Here is a 24116-nt window from a genome sequence, read left to right on the forward strand (position 1 = left end):
CTCAGCCCCACGTTCCTGCCTACCCCGATAACCTTTCACCTCCTCCCCCCACCTTGTTAATCAAGAATACATCCAGCTCTGCCTTAAAAGCGTTCAAAGACTCTGCTTCCATCTCCTTTAGAGGAAGAGAGTTCCAAGATTCTCGGCCCTCAGGAACATAGCGAGAGACTTCATTGGGAATGTGCAGAGATGAGGCTGAGGCGTTGGAGGCAGCGCATAAACCTCCAAACAATCCATCTACCCAGCCCACCAAGCACCACCTGCCCACATGAGGGTGGCAGAGTCGGCAGATCACACACTGGACTTATCAGCCATTTCAGGACCCCTCCAACCAGAGTGGAAGCAAGACACCCTCGATCCCAGGGAACAGCCTTTAAAGAAGAAGGAACCCCCAAAAAGGAATTAGATAAACACTTGAAGAAAAATGGCAGCGAAATGGGGAAGCGGAATTAACTGGATTGTTCATCCAGAGAGGAGGAGCAGAGCTGACGGGCCGACTGTACTCTTCTCAGTTACACCTGTAACCTGGGTGCCCACCAGTTATGTGGATGAAAAGATAGCAGAATTGAGCGTGCAACTGAGCTAGGCGTGTAAGTGCAAAAATGCGAAAGTCCCCTCCATCTTTGAACACCCATCACACTTGTATGGACTAGAAATACCAGCATGTACTAGATGGACCAAATAGCCTGTTTCTGGTGTTGTACATTCTGTGTAATTTGCCATGTAAGGAGCAATCAACATAAAGAATGAGAGGCTGGCAGATGAATGGACTGGAGTGCCACAATGAACTGCGGGAGAATATAGACCTACCTAGTGTTCCCTGCCCAGCAAGTTTACAGGCTTCTCTCTAGTAACAGGAAGAGATTCCTAGCAACCAATGATTACAGGATGCAGAGCATCAACTAGGCTAGGGGAAATGTCTGACCCTTACCCAGTACATACAAACTCTCTCCAAGAGGAGTGCTCCAAGGTGAACCGTGACAGTAGTAGGGCAAGATGTTCAAACTGGTGTAGTGGGATTTTATGACTCATGTCAGAAGTGATTCCTTGCATTAAGTAAGAGCAGTTGATACGTGATAAAAGATTTCCATTGTGGTGGCAGACAGCATCCAACTGCAACTTGGATTTATATAATGCCTTTGAAGTGGTAAAATGCCCCAAGGTGCTTCACAGGGGCGCTATCAAATAAAGTTTGACACCAAGCCACATAAGGAGGTATTAGATGACCAAAAAGCTTGGTCAGAAGTAGGTTTTAAGGAGCATCCTGAAGGAAGAAAGAGAGAGAGAGAAAGGTAGAGAGGTGTGGGGAGGGAATTCCAGAGCTTAGGGTTGGTATAACTGAAGGCGCAGTCGCCAGTGGTGGAGCAATTAAAATCGGCAGGGGCGTTGGGTGTGGACAAGCATCCAGGATCACAGAGGGTGTGGGGCTGGAGGAGATTACAGAGATAGGGAGGGGCGAGGCTGTGGAGGGATTTGAAAACAAGGATGAGGATTTTTAAAGTATGCCATTGCTTAATCGGGAGCCAGTGTAATCAGCGAGCACAGATGGGTGAAAGGGATTTGGTGTGTGGGAGGACATGTTTACAGGGCATGGAACACAGGAGGCCAACTAGGATCGTGTGTGGGGTTAGTCACCTGAGAGGGTGTGTTAAGTTTTTTTCCTAGGCAGAAGACTCTTTTGTATAGGAATCTAATGATTAATAGCGATCCCGTCCCTAAGCAAGGCAGGAATGTGGAATTTCTGGTTTACAGCAGCAATGTGCCCTTTAGCCACCAGAGTCTGGAGCAGACCTGAAATAAACGAGCTTCTTTCAAACGGCTAGAAATTTATATAAAAGCAGAGTTAAACCCCGCTGACTGTACAAATAGAAGGGTAGTTCAGTTTGTGTACGAACCTTCCATATGTGTGAAATTTTCCTCCTTAAGGGTAGCCTGCAAAAAAAAACAGTAGATGAGGAAGACATTTTGCTTTGCACAGTTGTTGTGACCTGGAAGGCGCTGCCTGAAAGGGCGGCAGAAGCAGACTCAATAGTGACTTTCCAAACGGGGAATTGGATAAATACTCGAAGGGGAAGAAGTTGCTGTCGAATGGAATTAATCGCACAGCTGTTTCAAAGAGCCGGCACTGCTAGAATGGGCCGAGTGGCCTCCTGTGCTGCCTCATTCTGTTTCTGGTATGTTCCATTCAGACTTCGACCCCCTCCCCCCCCCACCCCCCTACGTTGCGTTAAACGCTCTCGTGAAAAGATTATACCTGTCAGAAAGGCTTCCTTCAACATCATTGCAGGGCAACACCGGGAATGGAATATACCAGAAACCTGGTGGCGTGTCAGGTCTGTTTTCTTTTTGACGTGGGTGGAGGGAATTTGAATATTGAACTCACCAAATGCATTCCAATCAATAATCAATTTCACTGTCATTTCGGGTACATTGCTCGCTCGGTTAAAAAAAAATGCTTATGAATCTCAACAATATCATCGTCCATACATCAAACTCCAGTTAAAACTTCTTGTAGAGAGGGCACAAATGAATTCTGTTCCCCTGCACTGATGCTGCACTGCTCAAGGATCAGGTCACGACACAATCACTCAGTCAGTAGTTGCATGTGTGATCTTAAATACTGTGTTTTCAAGCCGCATTGCTGTTTTCGATTCATCTAGCAGTGTAGAGAGTGAAGAGTGCAGGTGGAAGGGTAGGCACAAGCATGCATGCACGTGCACTCATGCACCCAGACACACACACACGTGCAGCACACTCAGACACACAGATGCATGTGCACACACAGATGTGCAATGCACATGCACATACATGCAGGCGCACATGTGTGCACTCAGAATGCGCACTCACGCCCATGCACACACACGCTGATGCACACACACCCATGCACTCATGCCCCTGCACACACACGCCGATGCACTCGCCCCTGCACACACACCCATGCACTCATGCCCATGCACACCCACCCATGCACTCACATGTACTGACCCATGGCTCAGTGGGTAGCACTCACGTCACTGAGTCAGAATGTTGTGGGTTCGAGTCCTACTCCAGTAACTTGGCTGCCTAAATCTAGGCTGACACCCCAGTGCAGTACTGAGGGAATGCTGCAATGTCTGTAGTGCTGTCTTTCAGATGAGATGCCAAGCCTGCCCAGTCTGTCGTGTGGACATTAAAGATTCCATATCATTATTTCACAGAAGAGCTTTGAAAAGTTTTCTCTTTCTTGGCCAATATTTATTCCTCAATCAACATCACAGGAAAACAGATTATCTGGATCATTATCACAATGATGTTTGTGGGAGCTTGCTGTGAGCAAATTGGCTGTTGTGTTTCCTACATTACAACAGTGGCTATGCTTTAAATGCATTTCATTGGCTGCGCTGACCTATTTGGGGCCATTTGTCCTGAGGTGCGAAAGACGCTATAAAAATACAAGTCTTTCCTTAGATGTGTATGCCTGCTGTATTGACATGGACCTCAAAAAGAGGGGCCAAATATCTGCTTGATGGCCCTTTCACCAGATTGGTTTGCTTTACCGGAGTTCAGGAAAGCTGCAGGTCTATATGCGGCCTAACCATCGGATCTTAATGGAACCGCGAAAGGCGGCCACCATAAAGGTAAATAATTAGCTGAATATGGAGACGGAGTGCTTCTCCCAGCTCCACCTTAAACTACTGGCCACTTCCAAACCACCAGTTCAATCTCCAATTCCCCACTCCCCATTGCTTCTCTCCCCTATTTGCCTCCCCTCTCCTCCTCAACTGCCTTGGTCACTCAGCCATCTCTTCAAAAGCCTATCGGAGGACAACTGTTGGGACTGCAGTGGCTCAAGTTCAAACGTTCTTTCCAGGGGACACCCAGACATTGTTCTTAGCTCACTAGGTTTCATGTCAGTGAAGCTAAAAACCACCAATTGCCACCTCCTTAACATTGCCCGACTCCGCCCCATCTCAGCTCACCCACTGCTGAAACCCTCATTCACACCTTTGTTACCCCCGGACTTGAAGATTCCGATGTGCTCTGGACTGGCCTCCTATAAACTTGAGCTCACCGAGAACTCTGCATAGCCATTGTGATGGGAGGGATGCGACATGTCACCATGGAGATGGAAGGGATGCGACATGTCACCATGGAAATGGAAGGGATGCGACATGTCACCATGGAGATGGGAGGGATGCGACATGTCACCATGGAAATGGAAGGGATGCGACATGTCACCATGGAGATGGGAGGGATGCGACATGTCACCATGGAGGTGGGAGGGATGCAACATGTCACCATGGAGGTGGGAGGGATGCAACATGTCACCATGAAGGTGGGAGGGATGCGACATGTCACCGTGAAGGTGGAAGGGATGCGACATGTCACCGTGAAGGTGGAAGGGATGCGACATGTCACCGTGGAGATGGAAGGGATGCGACATGTCACCGTGGAGATGGAAGGGATGCGACATGTCACCGTGGAGATGGAAGGGATGCGACATGTCACCGTGGAGAGGATGCGACATGTCACCGTGGAGATGGAAGGGATGCGACATGTCACCGTGGAGATGGAAGGGATGCAACATGTCACCGTGGAGATGGAAGGGATGCAACATGTCACCGTGGAGATGGAAGGGATGCAACATGTCACCATGGAGAGGATGCAACATGTCACCATGGAGATGGAAGGGATGGGACATGTCACCATGGAGATGGAAGGGATGCGACATGTCACCGTGGAGATGGAAGGGATGTGACATGTCACCATGGAGATGGAAGGGATGCAACATGTCACCATGGAGAGGATGCGACATGTCACCGTGGAGATGGAAGGGATGCAACATGTCACCGTGGAGATGGAAGGGATGCAACATGTCACCGTGGAGATGGGAGGGATGCAACATGTCACCGTGGAGATGGAAGGGATGGGACATGTCACCTCCGTGCCCTCTGTTAGAGGGGGAACACGGCGGGTGTCACCTTTGGATGAGGACAGCATTGGGCTCACCTGTAATAGGAACAGGAGGGGCCATTCAGCCCCTCTAACCTATTCCATTATTCAGTGAGACCATGTCTGACCAGTACCTTAACTCCATCCCACTCACCTCAGCCCCATATCCCTTTATACCCAGGTCTAGCAAGAATCCATTTACCTCACATTGAGATTATTGAGTCAGCATCTACTGATTTTTGTATTCGCCAGTTCCAAACTTTTTTTCCCTGAAGTGTTTCCTAATTTCTCCCCTGAATGATCTGGTTCTGATTTTAAGGTTATGTCCCCTTATCTTGGTTTCTCTGTGTCGACCGTATCAACTCCTTCCAAAGCCCTAAGTAAACTCAATCACATTACTGCTGAACCTTTTATGTTCCAAGGATTACAAAGCTAGTTTATGTAATTAAACTTAACTGTGATATCTCCTGTAATTAAATAACCTGCCGATACTCTCTGCTTATCTAGCTCTATACAGAGCGTCAGAATGGCGCCATTACACAGACCATTAACCTTGAAGGAGCAGAGATGATGGGTCCAACGAGAGAGTCTATATGTTCAGTATGAATTAATTCAATAGAAATTGCTTTAAATACTCAGCAGGTTTAGCAGAATCTGTGGGGAGAGAAAAGAGAGTTATCATTTCGGGTTGATGACCTTTCATCTGAACTGGGAAAAGTTAGAGATATGACAGTGATATGTTAGAGATCCACTCAGGGAGTCCGAGTTGCTGTGGCGACACAAGCATGTTGTAGTCTGGAGCTACGGTAGAAGCCCCACTCTTTCCATCACATGGCTGACCAGGAACCTCTCCCATTCTTACCACCTGCCCATAGGTGTGTTGGAAGATACTCAACCTATTTGGCCATGTTTTGAACGCACCTTCCTTGGCAATCAAATCCTGGGGGGGGGGCGTGGGGGGGAGAGACTCGAACCTGAAGCTTCTGATTCAGAGGCAGGAACGCTACCCACTGCACCACAAGACCTCCAGTTAGAGATGCAGCAGGGTTGAATTAAGTAGGGGAAGCAGTGGCAAAGTGGTATTGTCACTGACTAGTATTCCAGAGACCCAGGGTAATGCTCTGGGGATAAAGGCAAAATACTGTGGATGCTGGAAATCTGAAACAAAAACAAAAAATGCTGGAAAAGCTCAGCAGGTCTGACAGCATCTGTGGAGAGAAAGCCAGTTAACGTTTCGAGTCCGTGCAACTCTTCTTCAGAGCTCTGATGGTGAAATTTGAATTCAGTAAAAATCTGGGATTAAAAGCCTTATGATGACCATTGTCGATTGTTGTAAAAACCCATCTGATTCACTAAAGTCCTTTCGAAAAGGAAACCTGCTGTCCTTACCTGGCCTACAAGGTGACTCCAGACCCACAGCAATGTGGCTGACTCTTAAATGGCCACTCAACAAGGGCAATTAGGGATGGGCAATAAGTGCTGGCCTAGCCAGCGACACCCACATCCCATGAACGAATGAAAAGAAAGACAGGGGGAGGGGAGGACAGAACAGAAGTGAAGGCCTGTGAGAGGATGGAAGGCAGGAGAGATTAAATGACAGGATGATGGTGCAATGTGAAAGGAGATGGGTGATGGCATCCACACCTTTTGTTACTTGTCCCATCCCCACCCCCTTTGGTCTTGTACCATCGTCCCCTTAGTCAGTAATTTCTTCTGCTTTCCACCCTATCTTTAGGCCTTTGCTATTGCCCTCCCCTCCTTGCCTTATGCACTTAATTAAAACCGGTCACATCTCCAACTTTGCCCAGTTCTGACGAAAGGTCATGGACCTGAAATGTTAACCCTGGTCTTCTCTCCACAATGACCAGGCCCGCTGAGTGCATTCTGTACCTATTTCAGCGATCCTGACATCTCATCGTTTTTTTTTTTTGCTGCTGTAATATTATTCAGCGCCCCTTCCAAATGTTAAATCTCCAGCGCGGTAGGATTCATTCCACTGTTTAACGGTGAAGATTCCACTGGTTGGTTTCATAGCTGCATCTGGCTGATCTTGGCATATCCAAGAAAACAGAGTGAATTACCAAAATATTATACCTCGAATGGGCGGGTTGTCTTATGAGGACAAGCTAGGCTTGTATCCGCTGGAGTTTAGAAGAGTCAGAGGCGACTTGATTGAACCATATAAGATCCTGAGGGGGTCTTGACAGGGTGGATGTGGAGAAAATGTTTCCTCTTGTGAGAGAATCTGGAACTAGGGGTCATTGTTTAACAGTAAGGGGACCGCTCATTTTAAACAGAGATGAGGAGAAATTTTCTCTCTGAGGGTCGTGAGTCTGTGGAGCCCTCTTCTTCAACAGGCAATGGAAGCAAAGCCTTTGAAAAGTTTTAAGGCAGAGCTGGATAGATTTTTGATAAACAAGCGGGTGAAAGGGGGTAGTTGGGAATGTGTTGAGTTCAGGTTACAATCGGATCAGCCATGATCTTATTGAATGGCGGAGCAGGCTCGAGGGGCCGAGTGGCCTATTCCTGCTTCTAACTCGTGTGTTGGAATAAATAGAATGTCGTTTGGAAAATTGGACAAAATCCTGGCACCTGTTGGTTAGATTAAAAAAAAGAGGTTTTTGTAACCTGTCAAACTAGAAAGGTCTGTGTTGGCTCTTGAGAAATGCATCCCACTCCCCAGCTCTATCCCCCTGTCTCTGCCATTTGTTTCTCCTTCAAGCGTTTGCCCAATTCCCTTTTGAAAACCACAGTTAAATTTGTATCGCATCAGGCAGTGCATTCCAAATCCTTACCACTAATCACGTAAAATAAGTTTTTCCGGCAACCACCTTAAATCTGTGCAGCGCAGTGAGACTAACTGGATTGGCCTTCTCAAGAGCCAGCATAGACCAGTGGGCTGAATGGTTTCCATCTGTGCTATACCATCCTGCCCATTGTGCTCATGCTGGCTCCTTGGTGGAGATATCAAATTTATTTCCACTCCCTGCACTTTCCCCATCACCTTGTGTATTTTTCTTTGTGAGTTTTTAACCAATTCCCTTTGGGAAGTCACTATTGATCCTGTTTCCACTGCCTTTTGAAGAAGAGAGTTCCAAAGACTCATGACCCTCTGAGAAAAAATTTCTCCCCATCTCTGTCATAAATGGGCGACCCCTTATTTTTAAACAGTGACCCCTAGTTCTAGATTCTCTCACAAGAGGAAACATTCTCTTCACCTCACAAAACTATCCTTATACTAATCCTAAACAAAAACAGAATTACCTGGAAAAACTCAGCAGGTCTGGCAGCATCGGCGGAGAAGAAAAGAGTTGACGTTTCGAGTCCTCATGACCCTTCAACAGAACTCAAACCTGTCAGTCAAGGCACCAAGTCAGTAAGAACACGCTCGATATCCCTCCCTAATCTGACAGGTTACAAACATCTTCTGTTTTTTGTCTAACCAACAGGTGCCAGGATTTTGTCCAGGTTTTCAAACAACGTTCTATTTTGGTACAAAAACAAAAATAGCTGGAAAAACTCAGCAGGTCTGTCGGCATCTGCGGAGAGGGATACAGTTGACATTTCAAGTCCCTATGACCCTTCATCAGAACTAAGACATATAGAAATGAGGTGAAATATAAGCTGGTAGAAGGGGTTGGGACAGGAGAGCTCGATAGAGGGCTAGCGATAGGTGGAGGCCAAGAAGAGATTGCCAAAGATGTCATAGACAAAAAGACAAAGGGGTGTTGACGGTGGTGATATTAGCTAAAGGAATGTGCTAATGGGGACATTAAGGGAAGCAAGCTAGTGGCAGATGGCCTTCGTGCAGGCGGGATGGGAGGAAGGGATTGCAATGGGCTAAAAGGTGGAGATGAAACAATAGATCAAAATAAATTTAAAAATAGGGAAGAAAAAAAATAGTTGTAAAAAAAGTATTATAAATTACTGGAGAAAGGGGGATCGGAAAGGTGGTGGAGATGGAGGAGAGAGTTCATGATCTGAAATTGTTGAACTCAATGTTCAGTCTGGAAGGCTGTAAAGTGCCTAGTCGGAAGATGAGGTGCTGTTCCTCCAGTTTGCGTTGAGCTTCACTGGAACATTGCAGCAGGCCAAGGATGGACATGTAGGCATGAGAGCAAGGTGGAGTGTTGAAATGACAAGCGACAGAGAGGCCTGGGTCATGCTTGCGGACAGACCGAAGGTTCCATTTTGGTAATTCACTCTCTTTTCTTGGATACACCAAAATCATCCAGATGCAGCTATGAAACCAACCAGTGGAATTTTCACTGTTAAACAGTGCAACTAACCCTAACCCTACTGATAATTCAGCTCTCAGGAAAAAGTTTTGTTTCTCTTTATTGACTTTATCTAAACCCTTTGTGATTTCAAACACCTCCATCAAATCTCCCCTTAGCCTTCTCCGCTCTAAGGAGAAGTACCTCAGCTTCTCTAATCTGTTCACGTAACTGTAATAACTCATCCCTGGGGCTGTTCCAGTAAATCGCATCTGTACCCTCTCCAAACCTTTCCCATCCTTCCCAAAGTGCAGTGCCCAGAATTGGACGCAATGCTCCAGCTGGGGCTGAACCAATGTTTCATAGAGGGTTAGCATAACCTCCTGGCTTTTGCACTCCGTGACACTATTTATAAAACCCAGGATCCCACCTGCTTTACTCACTGCTTTGTTAACCTATGTTGCCATGTTCAAAGATTAGTATATTCCCAGATTCCCCTGCCCTTGAACACCCACCCCCCCACCATTCCCTTACAACTGTCCAATTTAGCCTGTCTCTCCTCATTCCTACCAAAATGTATCATGTCACACTTTTCCGTGTTGAATTTATTTTGCCATGAGCCCGCCCCATCTCACCAGCCCCTTGTCCGTGCCCTTTTGAAGTCCATTACTACACCCCCCTCACTGTTTTACACTCTTCCAGGTTTTGTGTCGTCCCCTATTCTACAGTGTGTGGACCCAAAGTGTTAACCCAAGGTTTAGTTCTGTCGAAGGATCATGAGGACTCGAAACGTCAACTCTTTTCTTCTCCGCCGATGCTGCCAGACCTGCTGAGTTTTTCCAGGTAATTCTGTTTTTGTGTTGTGTTAACCCAAGGTATATGTGGAAGGTCAGTCCGAATGGAGAGTTTGCAGCATTCGCATTTGGAAATCCAAATGGCTTCATTCAGTTCCGCAGGTTTTTGGTCTGAGGTTTAGAAATTGTTATTGAAATGTTCAGGGTAAAACTTGGGTTTCAGGATGACTTGCATGAGATTTACCTGTCTCATCAAACCACAGCAAGATACGAGAACCATTTCTGAGTCTCAAATTGAAACATCTCTTTGTGTTCGTGATCCTTTGGCTAAGACCTGTCTGGGCATTTGTGATTCCAAACTGTTTGTTGTTGCTGAAGTTTTGAAGCCTAATTTATGAAACAAAATTTCAATGCACATTTATTGTGCTCCATCTCCCTATCCCTGTAGCCTCCTCTGGCCCTCTGAGATCTCTGCACTCTGTCCAAAACCCTCAAAGATCTCGACACTGCTAATTCTGGCCCCTTGTGCATCCCCGATTTTAATCGCTCCACCATTGGTGGCTGTGCCTTTCATCTGCTAAGGCTCTAAGCACTGGAATTCCCTTCTACACCTCACTGCCTCTCTACTTCTCTTTCCTCCTTTAAGACAGTCCTTAAAATCTAACTCTTTGACCATGATTCTGGTCATCTGACCTAATACCTCTCTATGTGGCTTAATGTCATATTTTGTTGTAAGGCTGGTGAGAAACACCTTGAGATATCTTACTATGATAAAGGGGCTCTATAAATGCAAATTGTTATTGTTGTTGTGGGGGTCAGTTAGCTCAGTTGGCTAGATTGCTAGAGTTTGATGCAGAATTCGCTTAGACTGAGTCAGCAATAGCCTGCTCACTGACGCTCAGTTTGGGTTCCACCAGGGCCACCCTGCTCCTGACCTCATTGCAGCCTTGGTCCAAACATGGACAAAAGAGCTGAACTCCAGAGATGAAGTGAGAGTGCCTGACCTTGACATCAAGACAGCATTTGACCAAGTGTGGCATCAAGGAGCCCTAGAAAAACTGGAGTCAATGGGAATCAGGGAAATCTCTCCGCTGGTTGGAGTCATTCCTAGCACAAAGGAAGATGGTTGTGGTTGTTGGAGGTCAATCATCTCAGCTCCAAGACATCACTGCAGGAGTTCCTCAGGGTAGTATCCTCGGTCTAACCATCTTCAATTGCTTCATCAATGACCTTCCTTCCATCATAAGGTCAGAAGTGGGGATTTTGCTGATGATTGCACAATGTTCAGCACCGTTCGCTACTCCTCAAATACTGAAGCAGTCCATGTCCACGTGCAGCAAGACCTGGACAATATCCAGGCTTGACAAGTGGCTAGTAACGTTCATGCCACACAAGTGCCCGGCAATGACCATCTCCAGCAAGAGAGAATTCAACCATCCCCTCTTGACATTCAAGTACGCTATCTTCGCTGAATCCCCCACTATCAACATCCTGAGGGTTACAATTGACTAGCCATATAAATACTGTGGCTACAAGAGCAGGTCAGAGACTAGGAATCCTGCAGCAAGTAACTCACCTCCTGACTCCCCAAAGCCTGTCCACCACCTACAAGGCACAAGTCAGGAACGTGATGGAATACTCGCCCCTTGTCTTGATAAGTACAGCACCAACAACACTGGAGAAGCCTGACACCATCCAGGACAAAGCAGCCAATCCACCATCTTCAACATTCACTCCCTCCACCACCGATGCACAGTGGCAGCAGTGTGTACCATCTACAGATGCACTGCAGGAATTCACAAAGGCTCTTTCGACAGCATCTTCCAAACCCATGACCACTGCCATCCAGAAAGACAAGGGCAGCAGATACTTGGGAACACCACCACCTGCAGGTTCCCTTCCAAGCCACCCACCATCCTAACTTGGAAATATATCACTGTTCCTTCACCGTTGCTGGGTCAAAATCCTGGAACTCCCTCTCTAACAGCTCTGTGGGTGCACCTACACTACGTTGACTGCAGCGGTTCAAGAGGTGGTTCCTCATCACGTTCTCAAGGGCAGTTGTGGATGGGCAATAAATGTTGGCTCAGCCAGTGATGCCCTCATCCCATGAAAGAATTATAAAAGAACGATGCCATCTGTGCGGGCTCAATCCCCACAGCGGCTGTGGTGGTTCATGGAGACCTGACTCCAGGCCTTGCCCCTCCATCTATGTATAACCAGTTGTCTCTTTCTAATGGAGGGAGATAACTATGATCCTTTGTGGACTGCGGCTGATGACTTACTTTTGTAAAATTTATCATTTGATATTTCACAATGCAGGATTTTGTACCACTTTACCAAGACTTTGAAAATTTCTACAAACGAAATCTGTACATGCGGGTCCGTGACAACTGGAATCGCCCAATCTGCAGTGTGCCTGGACCTACATTTGACCTGGTGGAGCGTGTCTCTGATGACTACAACTGGACTTTCAGGTACAACGCAAAGGACCCAGCCTTCCAACCCTTTACACAGGTGTGAGAGTGCAACTCTCTTTCCTCTGGTTTGTAGGTTCAAGTCCTGCTCCAGAGCACAAAAATCTAGACTGTCATTGCAGTCCGCTACTGAGGGAGTGCTGCACCATCAGAGGTGACACCCTTTGGGATGACTATTGGACGATGGTGGGAATCGCAGCTGCTCCCAATCCCACAGGAGTCTGTGGATAGAACATGTGCGACCCTGGTTAATTTATTTTCTCTCATTCCGGCTCGAAGGAGACTGTAACCTCCAGCTGGCTACCCGTCTGAAATCTGCTAACTCTGCAGAGACTGTCAGTCAAACCTTGGCCTGTATGACTTGGCTGTCCGCCGACAGGTTACATTGAATCTCCCGCACAGAAAAAGGCCATTTGTCCGAACTGGCCTACACTGGCGTTTATGCGTTTCCTCCCACCTTGCTTAATCTCGCCCTAACAGCACCTCAGACAGTGCAGCACCCCGTCAATGCTGCACTGGGAGTACCAGCCTTGATTTCTGTGCACGAGTGCCTAGAGTGAGACTTGAACCCACACAGCCTTCTGACTTGGAGGTAAGAGCGGTGCCAACTGAGCCACCGTCTTCCAATAGGGGATGTTGTATTCACTTTTCACTCGGCGTTTATGCGAATGACAGTTGTGCGGCAGGAGGTAAAAGCCCGAACAGTCTGTGAATTCCAGTTACGAAGACGAGCCACACGGACTCAAAACGTTAACTCTGTTTCTCGCTCCGCCAATGCTGCCAGACCTGCTGAGTTCTTCCAGCACTTTCTGTTCTTATTTCAGATTTTCAGCATCCGCAGTGTTTTTGTTTTTAATTATTCACTTGACTCACATTTATGAAGGTGGCTGTTTATCAGAGGAGTTAAAAATTATGAAGGTTGTGTAGCCCATGGAGTGATCCTGCGATGCTTATGCTGCAAATGTAACATCAGCCACTGCTTCATTGCAGGTACACAGGACGAGTGATTAAAGATGTGATTAACATGGGCTCCTACAACTACCTGGGTTTTGCTGAAAACAAAGGGGAGTCCTTGAACTCAGTAGCAGAAGTGACAATGAAGTATGGTGCGGGAGTGTGCAGTACGAGGCAGGAAATGGGTATGTAACAAGCTGTGAGTGGGTAAGCAAATATTTACCTTGGCTACAGTGTTAACTAGATAAGGAGCCCAAGTCAAATGGACACACATTGGCTGTGTTTTTTTTAAGAGAAATGTGCGTGACATTTGTCGGTCACTGGAGTTCACCCTGCTTCCCCACAAAAAGCGCAGGCAGCTGAAGCAAATGCACGCTGTCCTCAACCACCCGTCAGTTCTCAGTTGCGTTTTTTTTCCACAAGTCGGACTCCTCTGACTGGCTGTTATCTTTTAAGCTGTAAATTACAGACTTGCATTTCCATAGCACCTTTTGTGACCTCAGGGGCGTTCATAGCCAGTGAAGTACTTCTGAGAAGTGGCCGGTGTAGCAACGTAGGAAGTGCAGCGGTCAGTCTGTGCACTGCCAGCTCCCATGAAGGTGACAATGGGCCAGATAATCTGTTTCTCAGTGATGTTGACTGTACTATAATACTTTGAAATGCTGTGCCATCACTCAATCCTGCTCAGCCGCTCAGTAAGATCATAGCCGATCATCTACCTCAACTCCCCTTTCCCGCCCCATCCACATGTCCCTTGATTCCCTCGGTGTACAAAAATCTAATGATTCCATTCTGGAACAAACTCAACAAAGGGAAAGACAAGGGGCCATCGAACCTGCTCCGCCATCCAGTGAGATCATGAATCTTAATTCCATCCACCCATCTTTGCTCCGTATCCTTTCATACCCTTGTCTAACAAAATAAAATTGGTCTCAGGTCCAAAATTATTAATTGAACTGGTGCCCGGAGCTTTTTATGGGAGAGTGAGTGTGTAAGGCACACCTTCATACCTGCAATTATGAACTCCCATCCTTCTTTTGTTGTCATGTGCCACCAGTCCAAGGTCCACATTTTACCACATCTACTAAAACTACTGAATTGCTGTAGCCTGGATTAACTCATTTTCCTTGTGTTCGAGGAAGGATGGATGGAGGGACAAAAACTGACTCGGTGTCCATTTCATATCCATGCTTCAATTTGACATTTTTATATTGGAGACGAGTTCATCAGTGACGTATTTTACACCAAAAACAGAAGAGTTTTACGATCAGTAGGAGACCAAAAAGCTTGGACCCTTTCTGTTAGGTGAACCCCATTTCACTGCCCCTCACCACCCCCCTCAAGTCCCTCTCTCTTTGCAAACATGTCTAGTTATCGCAGAACTTTTTCATTCTGGCTCTGGGAAGCAAGGCAAACAGGCTAAGATGGGCTTTATAAGAACTTAAGAAATAGGATCAGGAGTAGGCCATATAACCCCTCGAGCCTGCTCCACAATTCAATGAAATCACGGCTGATCTTCTGCCTCATCTCCACTTCCCTGTCCTGTCTCCATGTCCGTTAATTCCCAAGAGTCTATCAATCTCAGCCTTGAGTATACTCAACGACAAAGCATCCACGGTTCTTTGGGGTAGAGAATTCCACAGATTTGCCACTCTCTGAGTAAAGAAACCTCTCCTCATCTCAGTCTGAAATGGCCGCCCCCCCTCATCCTAAGACCCCCACCCCCCCAGTTCCATGTTGCCCAACCAAACAAGCCCCTCAGCATCTACTCTGTCAGACCCTCTGTACGTTTCAGTGAGATCACTTTTTCATTGTTCCCAACTCCAGGGAATACAGGCAAATCCTACTCAGCCTCCCCTCATAGGACAGCCTTTGCATCCAGGAATTAACCTAGCAGATGCTTGTTACATCTTTCAAAGCCAAGCATTTCCTTCCTTAGGCAAGGTGATCAAAGATACGTACAGTACTCCGGGTGTGACCTCATCAAAGCCATATATAATTGCAGCAAGACTCCCTTACCCCAAATCCCTTTGCAAGAAAGTATATTCCCCACGCCTATTTCTAATGTTCTTATACACTTCAGTGGACTTCCCTATAACTTATTCTAAAAGTCTACGACACTCTCTGTAAAATAAACAGTTCCACCTCATTTCCCATTTTACTCCTGAGGTTCTAATTCTTAACTCGTGTCGCCTGGGCATTTTGAACCTTTCCCAACCGTGAATAGAAAGGTTTGGATCCGCTTCATCGATGCCTTTCAAACTTCCGACTGAATTCGTTGAGAAAGTGAAGTAAACAAGTGCGGCTCCCTTATTCTTTTCACAGAACCAAAACCACCCCCACCCCCCCAACCCCGAAGATCAGGAACTAGTGAATGCACAAACTGCACTGCCCTGTCCCTTCCTTCGCTGCTCAGCTTTGTAAATTTTGTTACTTGGTTTCCAAAAGTAGCCCCTGTTCCCCTTGGCCTCCTTCACCCGGCCTTCACATCACAAAAGTAAAACAACCAGGCTACAGTACGTCACCTAACCTGCTGGCCTGGAAAATGGTGCCCATGCCTGAAGGCAATCGTGTGGAGAGCATAAATGTGTTCCTTCCCCACCCAATCTCCACAATGCCCCTCTGGAAAGAAAACCAAACATATTGTTAAGATTCACAATGCTTTGAGTGAAGAAACTTCTCCTCAACTCAGTCGCCCCCCCCTCCCCCACCCTCTCATCCTGAGACCACCTAGTTCCATGTTCCCCAACCAGAGCATCCACCCTGTCAGACCCCTGTACGTTTCAGTGAGATCGCTTTTCATTCTTCTCAACTCCAGAGAATATACTGCTTTGTCATTAGCAATCTTGGTGCCGGGGGAAGTGTCTGTCTTCTGGTTTGGGATGCAATTCGGATGGGTAACTTGAGGAATTGTGGATGTTCAGCACACCTGGTTTGACATGGTGCGTTGCAGTGTACTAGGTCTTATTTCAAAGTATAGGTCTTGCTTCAATGTACTGGGCCTCGTTTCCCAGTGTGCCCGGGCCTCGTTTCCCAGTGTGCCCGGGCCTCGTTTCCCAGTGTGCCCGGGCCTCGTTTCCCAGTGTGCCCGGGCCTCGTTTCCCAGTGTGCCCGGGCCTCGTTTCCCAGTGTGCCCGGGCCTCGTTTCCCAGTGTGCCCGGGCCTCGTTTCCCAGTGTGCCCGGGCCTCGTTTCCCAGTGTGCCCGGGCCTCGTTTCCCAGTGTGCCCGGGCCTTGTTTCCAATTTCTGGCCTCTTGTGCATCCCTGACTTTAATCACCCCACCATTGGTGGCAGTGCCTTCATCCACCCCTAAGCTTGAGAATTCCCTCCCCAGGCCTCTCCTCCTCTCTACCTCACTTTCCTCCTTTAAGATGCTCCTTGGAACCTACCTCTTTGACCAAATGCTTGGTCATCTGACCTAATTTCTCCTTATGTGGATCGGTGTCATACTTTATTTTATAATCGCCCCTGTGAAGCCCCTTGGGATTTTTTTTGGCATTAAAGGCACTATATAAATATAAGTTGTTGTATCAAATAAACCAGCGGTTTTAGTGATTTACTTCGGCTTTTGGTGAAGGAGTGCTTTCAGGTATAACCTCAACTCCTTTCCTCTGTCACCCCCCCCTCCCCAGCCCACTCACCGACCAAGTGTCCTTGGCAGATGTTTGCCTGGGGGTTTTAAAATGGTTGTGCTGGTGGCTAGACTGATTCATCTAAAGAGAAGGTTGTCCTCTGAAGGGAGATTGCATAGAATGGGCTTACATTTCCCAGAGTTAAGAACAATGAGAGTCAACCTGATTGCAATGGATAAAATGCATGGAGGGCTTGACAGGATAGATGTTAAGAGGCCATTGCCCCCTGGCTGGAGAGCCTAGAACTGGGGGCCATAACTTCAGGATAAGGGGTCAACCATTTAGGACTGAGGTGAGGAGAAATTTCTCCACTCAGAGGGTTGTGAATCTTTGGAATTCTCTACCCTAGAATCTATGGATGCTTAGTCGTTGAATATATTCAAGATAGGGATTGAGAGATTTTTAGGCACTAAGGGAATCATGGGATATGGGGATAGGGCGGGAGAGGGAAGCTGAGGTCGAAGGTCAGCCACGATCTCATTGAATGGGGGTGTAGGCTCCAAGGGCTGTACGGAATCAGTCAACCAAACTTGCATAGGAGTTCGTCGAACCTTTTCATCATTCAGCCAGACCCTATGGTCAATCAGGACGTCAACTCCATTTGCCTGGCTTTGTTCCACATCCCTTGATACTCTTACTCAACAAGAATCAACAACCTCAGCCTTACAAATTTTGATTTACTCCCCCGCCCCCTGTCTCCACCCACATCAAAGGCCTCCACAGCCTTGTGGTCAGGGGAGTTCCAGATTTCCATTGGCCTTTATATGGGGTGTTGGGGAGGGGGGGGTGATGTGGTGGTTGGCAGGGGGAAGAGAGAGAGAGATGGTGGCGTAGTGGACTAGTAATCCAGAAGCCCAGGCTAATGCTCTGGGGCCACAGGTTCAAATCCCACCATGGCAGCTGATGGAATTTAGAATTCAGTTAATAAATTCGGAATTGCAAGCTAGTCTCAGTGATGGTGACCATGAAACTCTCATCGATTGTTGTAAAAACCCATCTGGTTCACTAATGCCCTGCAGGGGAGGAAATCTGCCATCCTTACCCGGGTCTAGCCAACATGTGACTGCAGACCCACTGCCCTCTGAAATGGTCTAGCAAGCCACTCAGTTCAAGGGCAATTAGGGATGGGCTACAAATGCTGGTCTTGCCAGGGACACCCACGTCCCATGAAAGAATAAAGGAAAAAAAAGTTTCCCGTTATAATTCCTGAATGACCTAACTCTCACTTTGACATGACACCTCTCTTATTCTGGATTTGCCCGCCAAAGGAAATTGTTTCTGATGTCTCCGTTGGTAATGGCACAAATGACACTGCGGGATGCTTGACTGCATTAAAGGTAAATCCAAGTTGTTACCGTCGATGTAATTTTCTCATTCCGTTGATGGCTTGGAGTGTCAGCCCACATGTGAGTGGGTACAGTATAGATGCGCCCCACACACCCCACCCCCCACCCGACTCTCAAACCTTGCACAATCTCTCTGAGGGAAACTGGATCCGGCCCAGTTTTCCTGTCGCAAATCACTGAACCCTAACACCCATTTCAGGACAGCCATTCGAGCCAGCCACCTGCATGACTGAGCGCAGTTTAGTGGCGAGGCCACAAATGACTCATCAGCTTCAAAGTAAATTTCACAATTAGCCACCTTGCTTGGCAGCCGGAGCTGCTGGGATGGCTTGATTTGCATATCCAAGGGTTGCAATCGTTTCTCTGCAACGTGCCCTGTGGTCACAAGCAGACAGCCTGAGCGCCATTCACTTTTGACCTCACCAGGAAGTAACCTTTTCATTAATAAATTTTGTTTCAGTAGAATTTAAGGTGGGGCCCCTGGAACAGGATTAAGCAAGATTATTTAGCTACCAGTTTCACCAATTGGCAGCTCAGTCTCGAGGGAAAGGAGTTTTCTTGCTGTGCATGAATTTTATTTCTCAAGCACTTTGCTTCACCATGTCTCGCTCTGCAGTCATAATTTTACCAAGTCCGTTCAGCAGGAAGGACTGCAACTTGCGGAATAACTTGTCAAATTCTAACACACACCCACCATCACCAAGACTCCACCCCTACCTCAGCTGCTCTGCTGCTGAAATCCTCATCCATGCTTTTGTTACCTCTTGACTTATCCCAGTGCACTCCTGGGCAGGCCTGTTCGCCCGCTCAACCCCCTCCATAAACTCTCCATCCGAAACTCTACTGGCCGCCTCCCAATTCACGCCGACATGCGTTCACCCATCACCCCTGTGCTCACTGACCTACCTTGGCTCCCGATCTGGTCCAGAACTCAATTCTTATCATTGTTTTCAAATCCTTGTGTGGCCTCTCCCCCTCCCTGTCTCTGTAATCTCCCCCCAACCCATGGCCCTCCAAGATCTCTGCGCTCCTCCAATTCTGGCTCCTTCAGCATTCCTAATTTTAATCGCTCCACCATTGGTGCCCATGCCTGGGCCCCAAGCTCTGGAATTCCTCTCCCTAGATTTAAGGTGAGAGGAGAAAACTTTAGAGGAGGTGTGCGAGGCAAGTTTTTTACGCAGAGGGTAGTGAGTGTCTGGAAATCGCTGCCAGAGGAGGTGGTGGAAGCAGGTATGATAGCGGTGTTTAAGAGGCAGCTTGATAAATACATGAATAGGATGGGAATGGAGGGATACGGACACCGGAAGTGCAAAACGTTTTAGTTTGACAGGCAATATGATCGGCGCAGGCTTGGAGGGCCGAAGGGCCTGTTCCTGTGCTGTACTTTTCTTTCTTTGCTCTTTGTTCCTAAATTCTCCTTAAAACCTCCCTCTTCGACCAAGTTTTTGGGCACCTACTTGAAACATTTTATGTGGCTCAGTGTCAATCTTTGTTTGATAGTCGCTTCTTTGACCCAACTTGGAATACTCCACCACCTTAAAGGTGCCTTATAAATAAAAGCTGTTGCTTTATGAAGATTAGAATAGGGGGATATTTTGACATGTTGCACAAGCCCAAAGCCAGCAGCAATGTCGGGTGCAGGTTACCCGTGGCAACAGAGGATGATCTGAAGTTCACGGAGGGCAGAACGTGGGAGGCCGGCCAGACGTGCACCGGCATAGTCGAGTCGAGAGGTAACAGCGGGAGGTGCTAGTGCTTCAGCAGCAGATGAGCTGAGGCAGGGATGGAATCGGGCAGTGTTGCAGAGGTGGAAATAGACGGTCTTAGTGATGGTGCGGATGGGCTTTTGGAGGATCATCTCAGGGCCAAAAGTGACACCAGGGTGGCGGGCAGTCTGGTTCGGCCTCAGGCCGGGGAGAATAATGGGGTCAGTAGCCAGGGAATGAAGTTTGTAGCTGGAACCAAACATAACGGTTTGGCCCTTCCCAATGTTTAATCGGAGGAAACTTCTGCTGGGATAGGCAGCCTGATAATTTAGTGCCAGTGGAGGAGGAGTCGAGAGTTGGGACGTGGAGCTAGGTGTCGTAGGGCTAGCTTTGAGGACTGATGCTGGTTTTTCAGATGATATGATGGAGCAGCAATGTAGATGTGAAATGAGAGTGGTGGGAGGGGGCACTGAGAATAGATCCTTGGGGGCGGTGGGGGGGAACCAGGGGTAACAGTGCAGGAACAGAAAGAGAAGCCATTGTAAGTGATACTCTGGCTACAATTGGATATTTGAGAATGGAGCCAAGTGAGAGCAGTCCCTCCCAGTGAGATCACAGGTGAGAGGCGGTGGACGAGGATGGTGTGGTGAAAAGCCCTAGGCAGGTTCTGAAGGACCGACAAGGAGAAACAGTTTACCTTTGTCACAGTGACACAGGGTGTTGTTTGCGACTGTGATAAGAGTTGTTCCAGTACTGTGGCAGGAGCAAACCTTATTGGAATGATTTAAACATGGGAATTCTGGTAAAGACAGGAATGGATTTAAGAGGCGACAGCATGTCAAAGGGCTTTAGAGAGGAAATGGAGGCTGGAGATGGCGCACCAATGGAGGGTTTGGAAATAAGGCTGATGTGTTTTTTACCTCAGCATAGGATTTGAACTGGCCTTATTTTTCCAGAATGGAATCAAGTCAGCCATTTCCTCCCTGCCTTATCTTTCTTCGATATTCCTTGTAAAATCACCCCTATATTTAGAAAGAATTGTTGCTCTATCAGACCCGTCAGGTAATTATATGAAGGAGAAAGAAATAGAGGGTTTTACTAATAGGGCTAGGTGAGGAAGGATGTGAGGAGGCTGGAGTGGAGCTTAAAGGCCAGCACGGTGTGGATGGGCCAAACGGCCTGTTTCTGTGTTGTTTGGAGAATGGGGAACAGCAGTTGGTGCTGGTGCATTCATGAATTGCCGTGGTGATTTATTGGGGTGTCCCGTGGGGATTTCCTATCATTTAAATAAAAACCAAGCCAACACCACCCCCCCCAACCCACATAAACCTGAGGCTGGGGGAGGGGGCAAGTTTCTGGGCTGAGTGAGCAGCCCACAGATAGGGCTAGTAACAGCAGCTTTTGAGAGTAGCCTGGTTCTGCCTTTCCCTCCACCAGCGTGCTGTGTGCAAACCCCAATGAAACCAGACGAAGGAATCCTCGGGTGAGCAATCTCTGCCTGGGAACATTCCTGTTGCCAAAGGCGTGCGGGGAGGAGGGGTATCGTTTGAAGGCTGTGGCCACCTTGCTTTGCAACAGGCTTTTTAATCCTGCAGTGACAGGCTTCCTCCACCCACCGCCATGCAGTAATAAACGCCCCATGCCACAGATCCCTGGCTCGCCTGAGGGAAAGCTTGCGCAAAGTCCAACACTTGGCATTGGGCTTCTGGATCCAATTGTGAGTGGAAATTGGAAGCAGTTGATGGAGGGTGGGGGAGCCTCCAAAACTGATGCTGTGGCCCCTTTAAGTCAATGTCAATGGACATACCTTAGCCTGGTGGTCATTCTCCCAGTTACTGACTAGGCAATCTCTCCTGTGAGAGCAAATATTTGCTTTTATTGTCAACCAGAAGTGCGAGCTAGTGATGGGAGGCAGACTGTTATTATCGCCCTCTGATTAAGAAGTTAACTAGGTGTGATTTTTGTTAGATTGAAGAGATGGTTGATGATTTCAGGGATATATATTCAGGGGAGCGGGGGCCAAGTTGAGCTGGTGTGACTCGAGCTACAGAGTTTAATATAACTAAGCTACTAGACTTGAATATCAGAGGTCATCAGTGCTGTCCCAATTGATCTGAACATTGTGTAAGTAAATGCAGTGCAAAGGCCTGTCATAGGCCCATACCCAGTCTCAATTTACAGGTCATTGGCATTTGATAGTTTTCTAGCACTTCCTGAGAAATGCTTTTTTAGTCAGCAAATTGTCTACATTTACAGAGTTCCTCTTTTTTCATTCCTCTAACAGTAAAGTGAAACATAATCAATCTCCTCCCCGATCTCTCCCCAATGTCACCGAAACTCTTGTCCACATCTTTGTCATCTCAAATTCACTAGCTTGATCCATGACATGAGTGGGGGGCTATCCTATGAGGAGAGAGAGAGATTAAGTAAAATATTCTCTGGACTTCAGAAGAATAAGAGGTGATATCGTTGAAACATATAAAACTCTTAGAGGGTTTGACAGGGTAGATGCCGAGAGGTTGTTTTCCCCTGGCTGGAGACTCTAGAACAAGGGGCCATAGACTCAGGATAAGGGGTCGGCCATGTAAGACTGAGATGAGGAGAAATTTCTCCACTCAAAGGGTTGTGGATCTTTGAATAATCTACCCCCCAGGAAGCTGTGGATGCTCAGTCATTGAGTAGATTCAAGACAGAGATCGATAACATACATTCAAGGCTATGGTCCAAGTGCTGGTAAATGGGATTAGGTAGGTAGGTCAGGTGGTTCTCACGTGTCGGTGGGCCGAAGGGCCTCTTCTGCACTGTGTGATTCTGTGATAGATTTTTGGAGTCTAAGGGAATTAATGGATGCAGAAAGGTGGAGTTAAGGTAAAAGATCCACCTTGATCTTATTGAATGTTGGAGCAGGCCCGAGGAGCCGATTGGCCTACTCCAGCTCCTGTCCCTCATGTTTAAATATCCTACCAGCTGCCTAGTTTGTTTCCCAAGTTCCACCTCACACACATTCCAATCCATCTATAGTTCTGCTGTCTTCATTCTGTGCCATGCAAAGTCCCCTGCCTTAGTTGAGGTGAGTTGAAGCTTGCCATGCATCTGTTACATTTATGTAGCTATTTGCATGCTCCATTTTTAACCCTAATACTTTTCATATCCTGATCCACATAAAAGAAAATCCTGTCCAACCAGCCCCCCTGGCGCTCACTGACCTCCAGTGTCTCCCAGTCCAGTAATGCCTCAGTTTTAAACTCTCCTCCTTGTTTTCAGTTCCCTCCCTATCCCAGTAACCCCCTCTAGCCCTCCAAGATCTCTGCACTCTGCCAATTCTGACCTCTTGGGACATCCCTAATTTTCATCACTCCGCCCTTGGTGGATGTGCCCCAAGGCTCTGCACTTCCCTCACTTAACCTCTCTACCCCTTTTAAGACGCTCCTTAAAACCTCTCTCTTTGACCAAGCTTTTGGTCACCTGTCCTAATATCTCCATATGTGACTCAGTGTCCGATTTTTATTTGATAATCACTTTGTGAAGCACCTTAGAACCACGTTAAGGGCACCATATAAATCCAAATTGTTGATAGCTACAGTACACATCTCACTTCTGTTGCCAATGTTAGAATGAACTTTTTGTGGCCTTGTCTAGTCATTGTGATAACCAACTCTCAGGATAAAACAAAAAAGTGTCCCTTGCCTGACTTGAGTTTTGTATTGTTACTGCACAGTTTGGCTTTAGAGGCAGTCTGGTTGGCTAATTTCAAACATTGACTACAACCTAGAAGCTATTAACAATGTTGTAATTGGAACTTGTCCAGAAGTATTTCATCCAACTTGCTGATTTGCAGTGTGTTCCAACTATTCATTGCTCTTCCAGGAATTGGGGTGGACCATTTAGACTACTGGTATAGGATTGGTGCAGTTTTAGTGCAAGTGTAGCCTGAACCCAGAGTCATAACTGACCTGATAGAAACATACATGGAAAATAGGAGCAGGAGTAGGCCATTCGGCCCTTCAAGCCTGCTCTGCCATTCATTATGATCATGGCTGATCATCCAACTCAAGAG

General features: G+C 47.2%; 1 protein-coding gene across 2 annotated transcripts in view; it reads left to right on the plus strand.

The window, feature by feature from the left end:
- Window positions 1-24116, plus strand: part of sptlc3 (serine palmitoyltransferase, long chain base subunit 3) — a 128125-nt gene that overhangs the window by 43858 nt on the left and 60151 nt on the right. For both annotated transcript variants that reach the window (XM_041176126.1, XM_041176118.1), the window contains exons 3-4: window positions 12266-12420; window positions 13411-13559. In XM_041176126.1, coding sequence (XP_041032060.1) covers window positions 12266-12420; window positions 13411-13559 — 304 coding nt within the window. The remainder of the gene's footprint in view (window positions 1-12265; window positions 12421-13410; window positions 13560-24116) is intronic.

Source organism: Carcharodon carcharias, chromosome 2, assembly GCF_017639515.1.
Source record: "Carcharodon carcharias isolate sCarCar2 chromosome 2, sCarCar2.pri, whole genome shotgun sequence".
Taxonomy (NCBI): Eukaryota; Metazoa; Chordata; class Chondrichthyes; order Lamniformes; family Lamnidae; genus Carcharodon; species Carcharodon carcharias.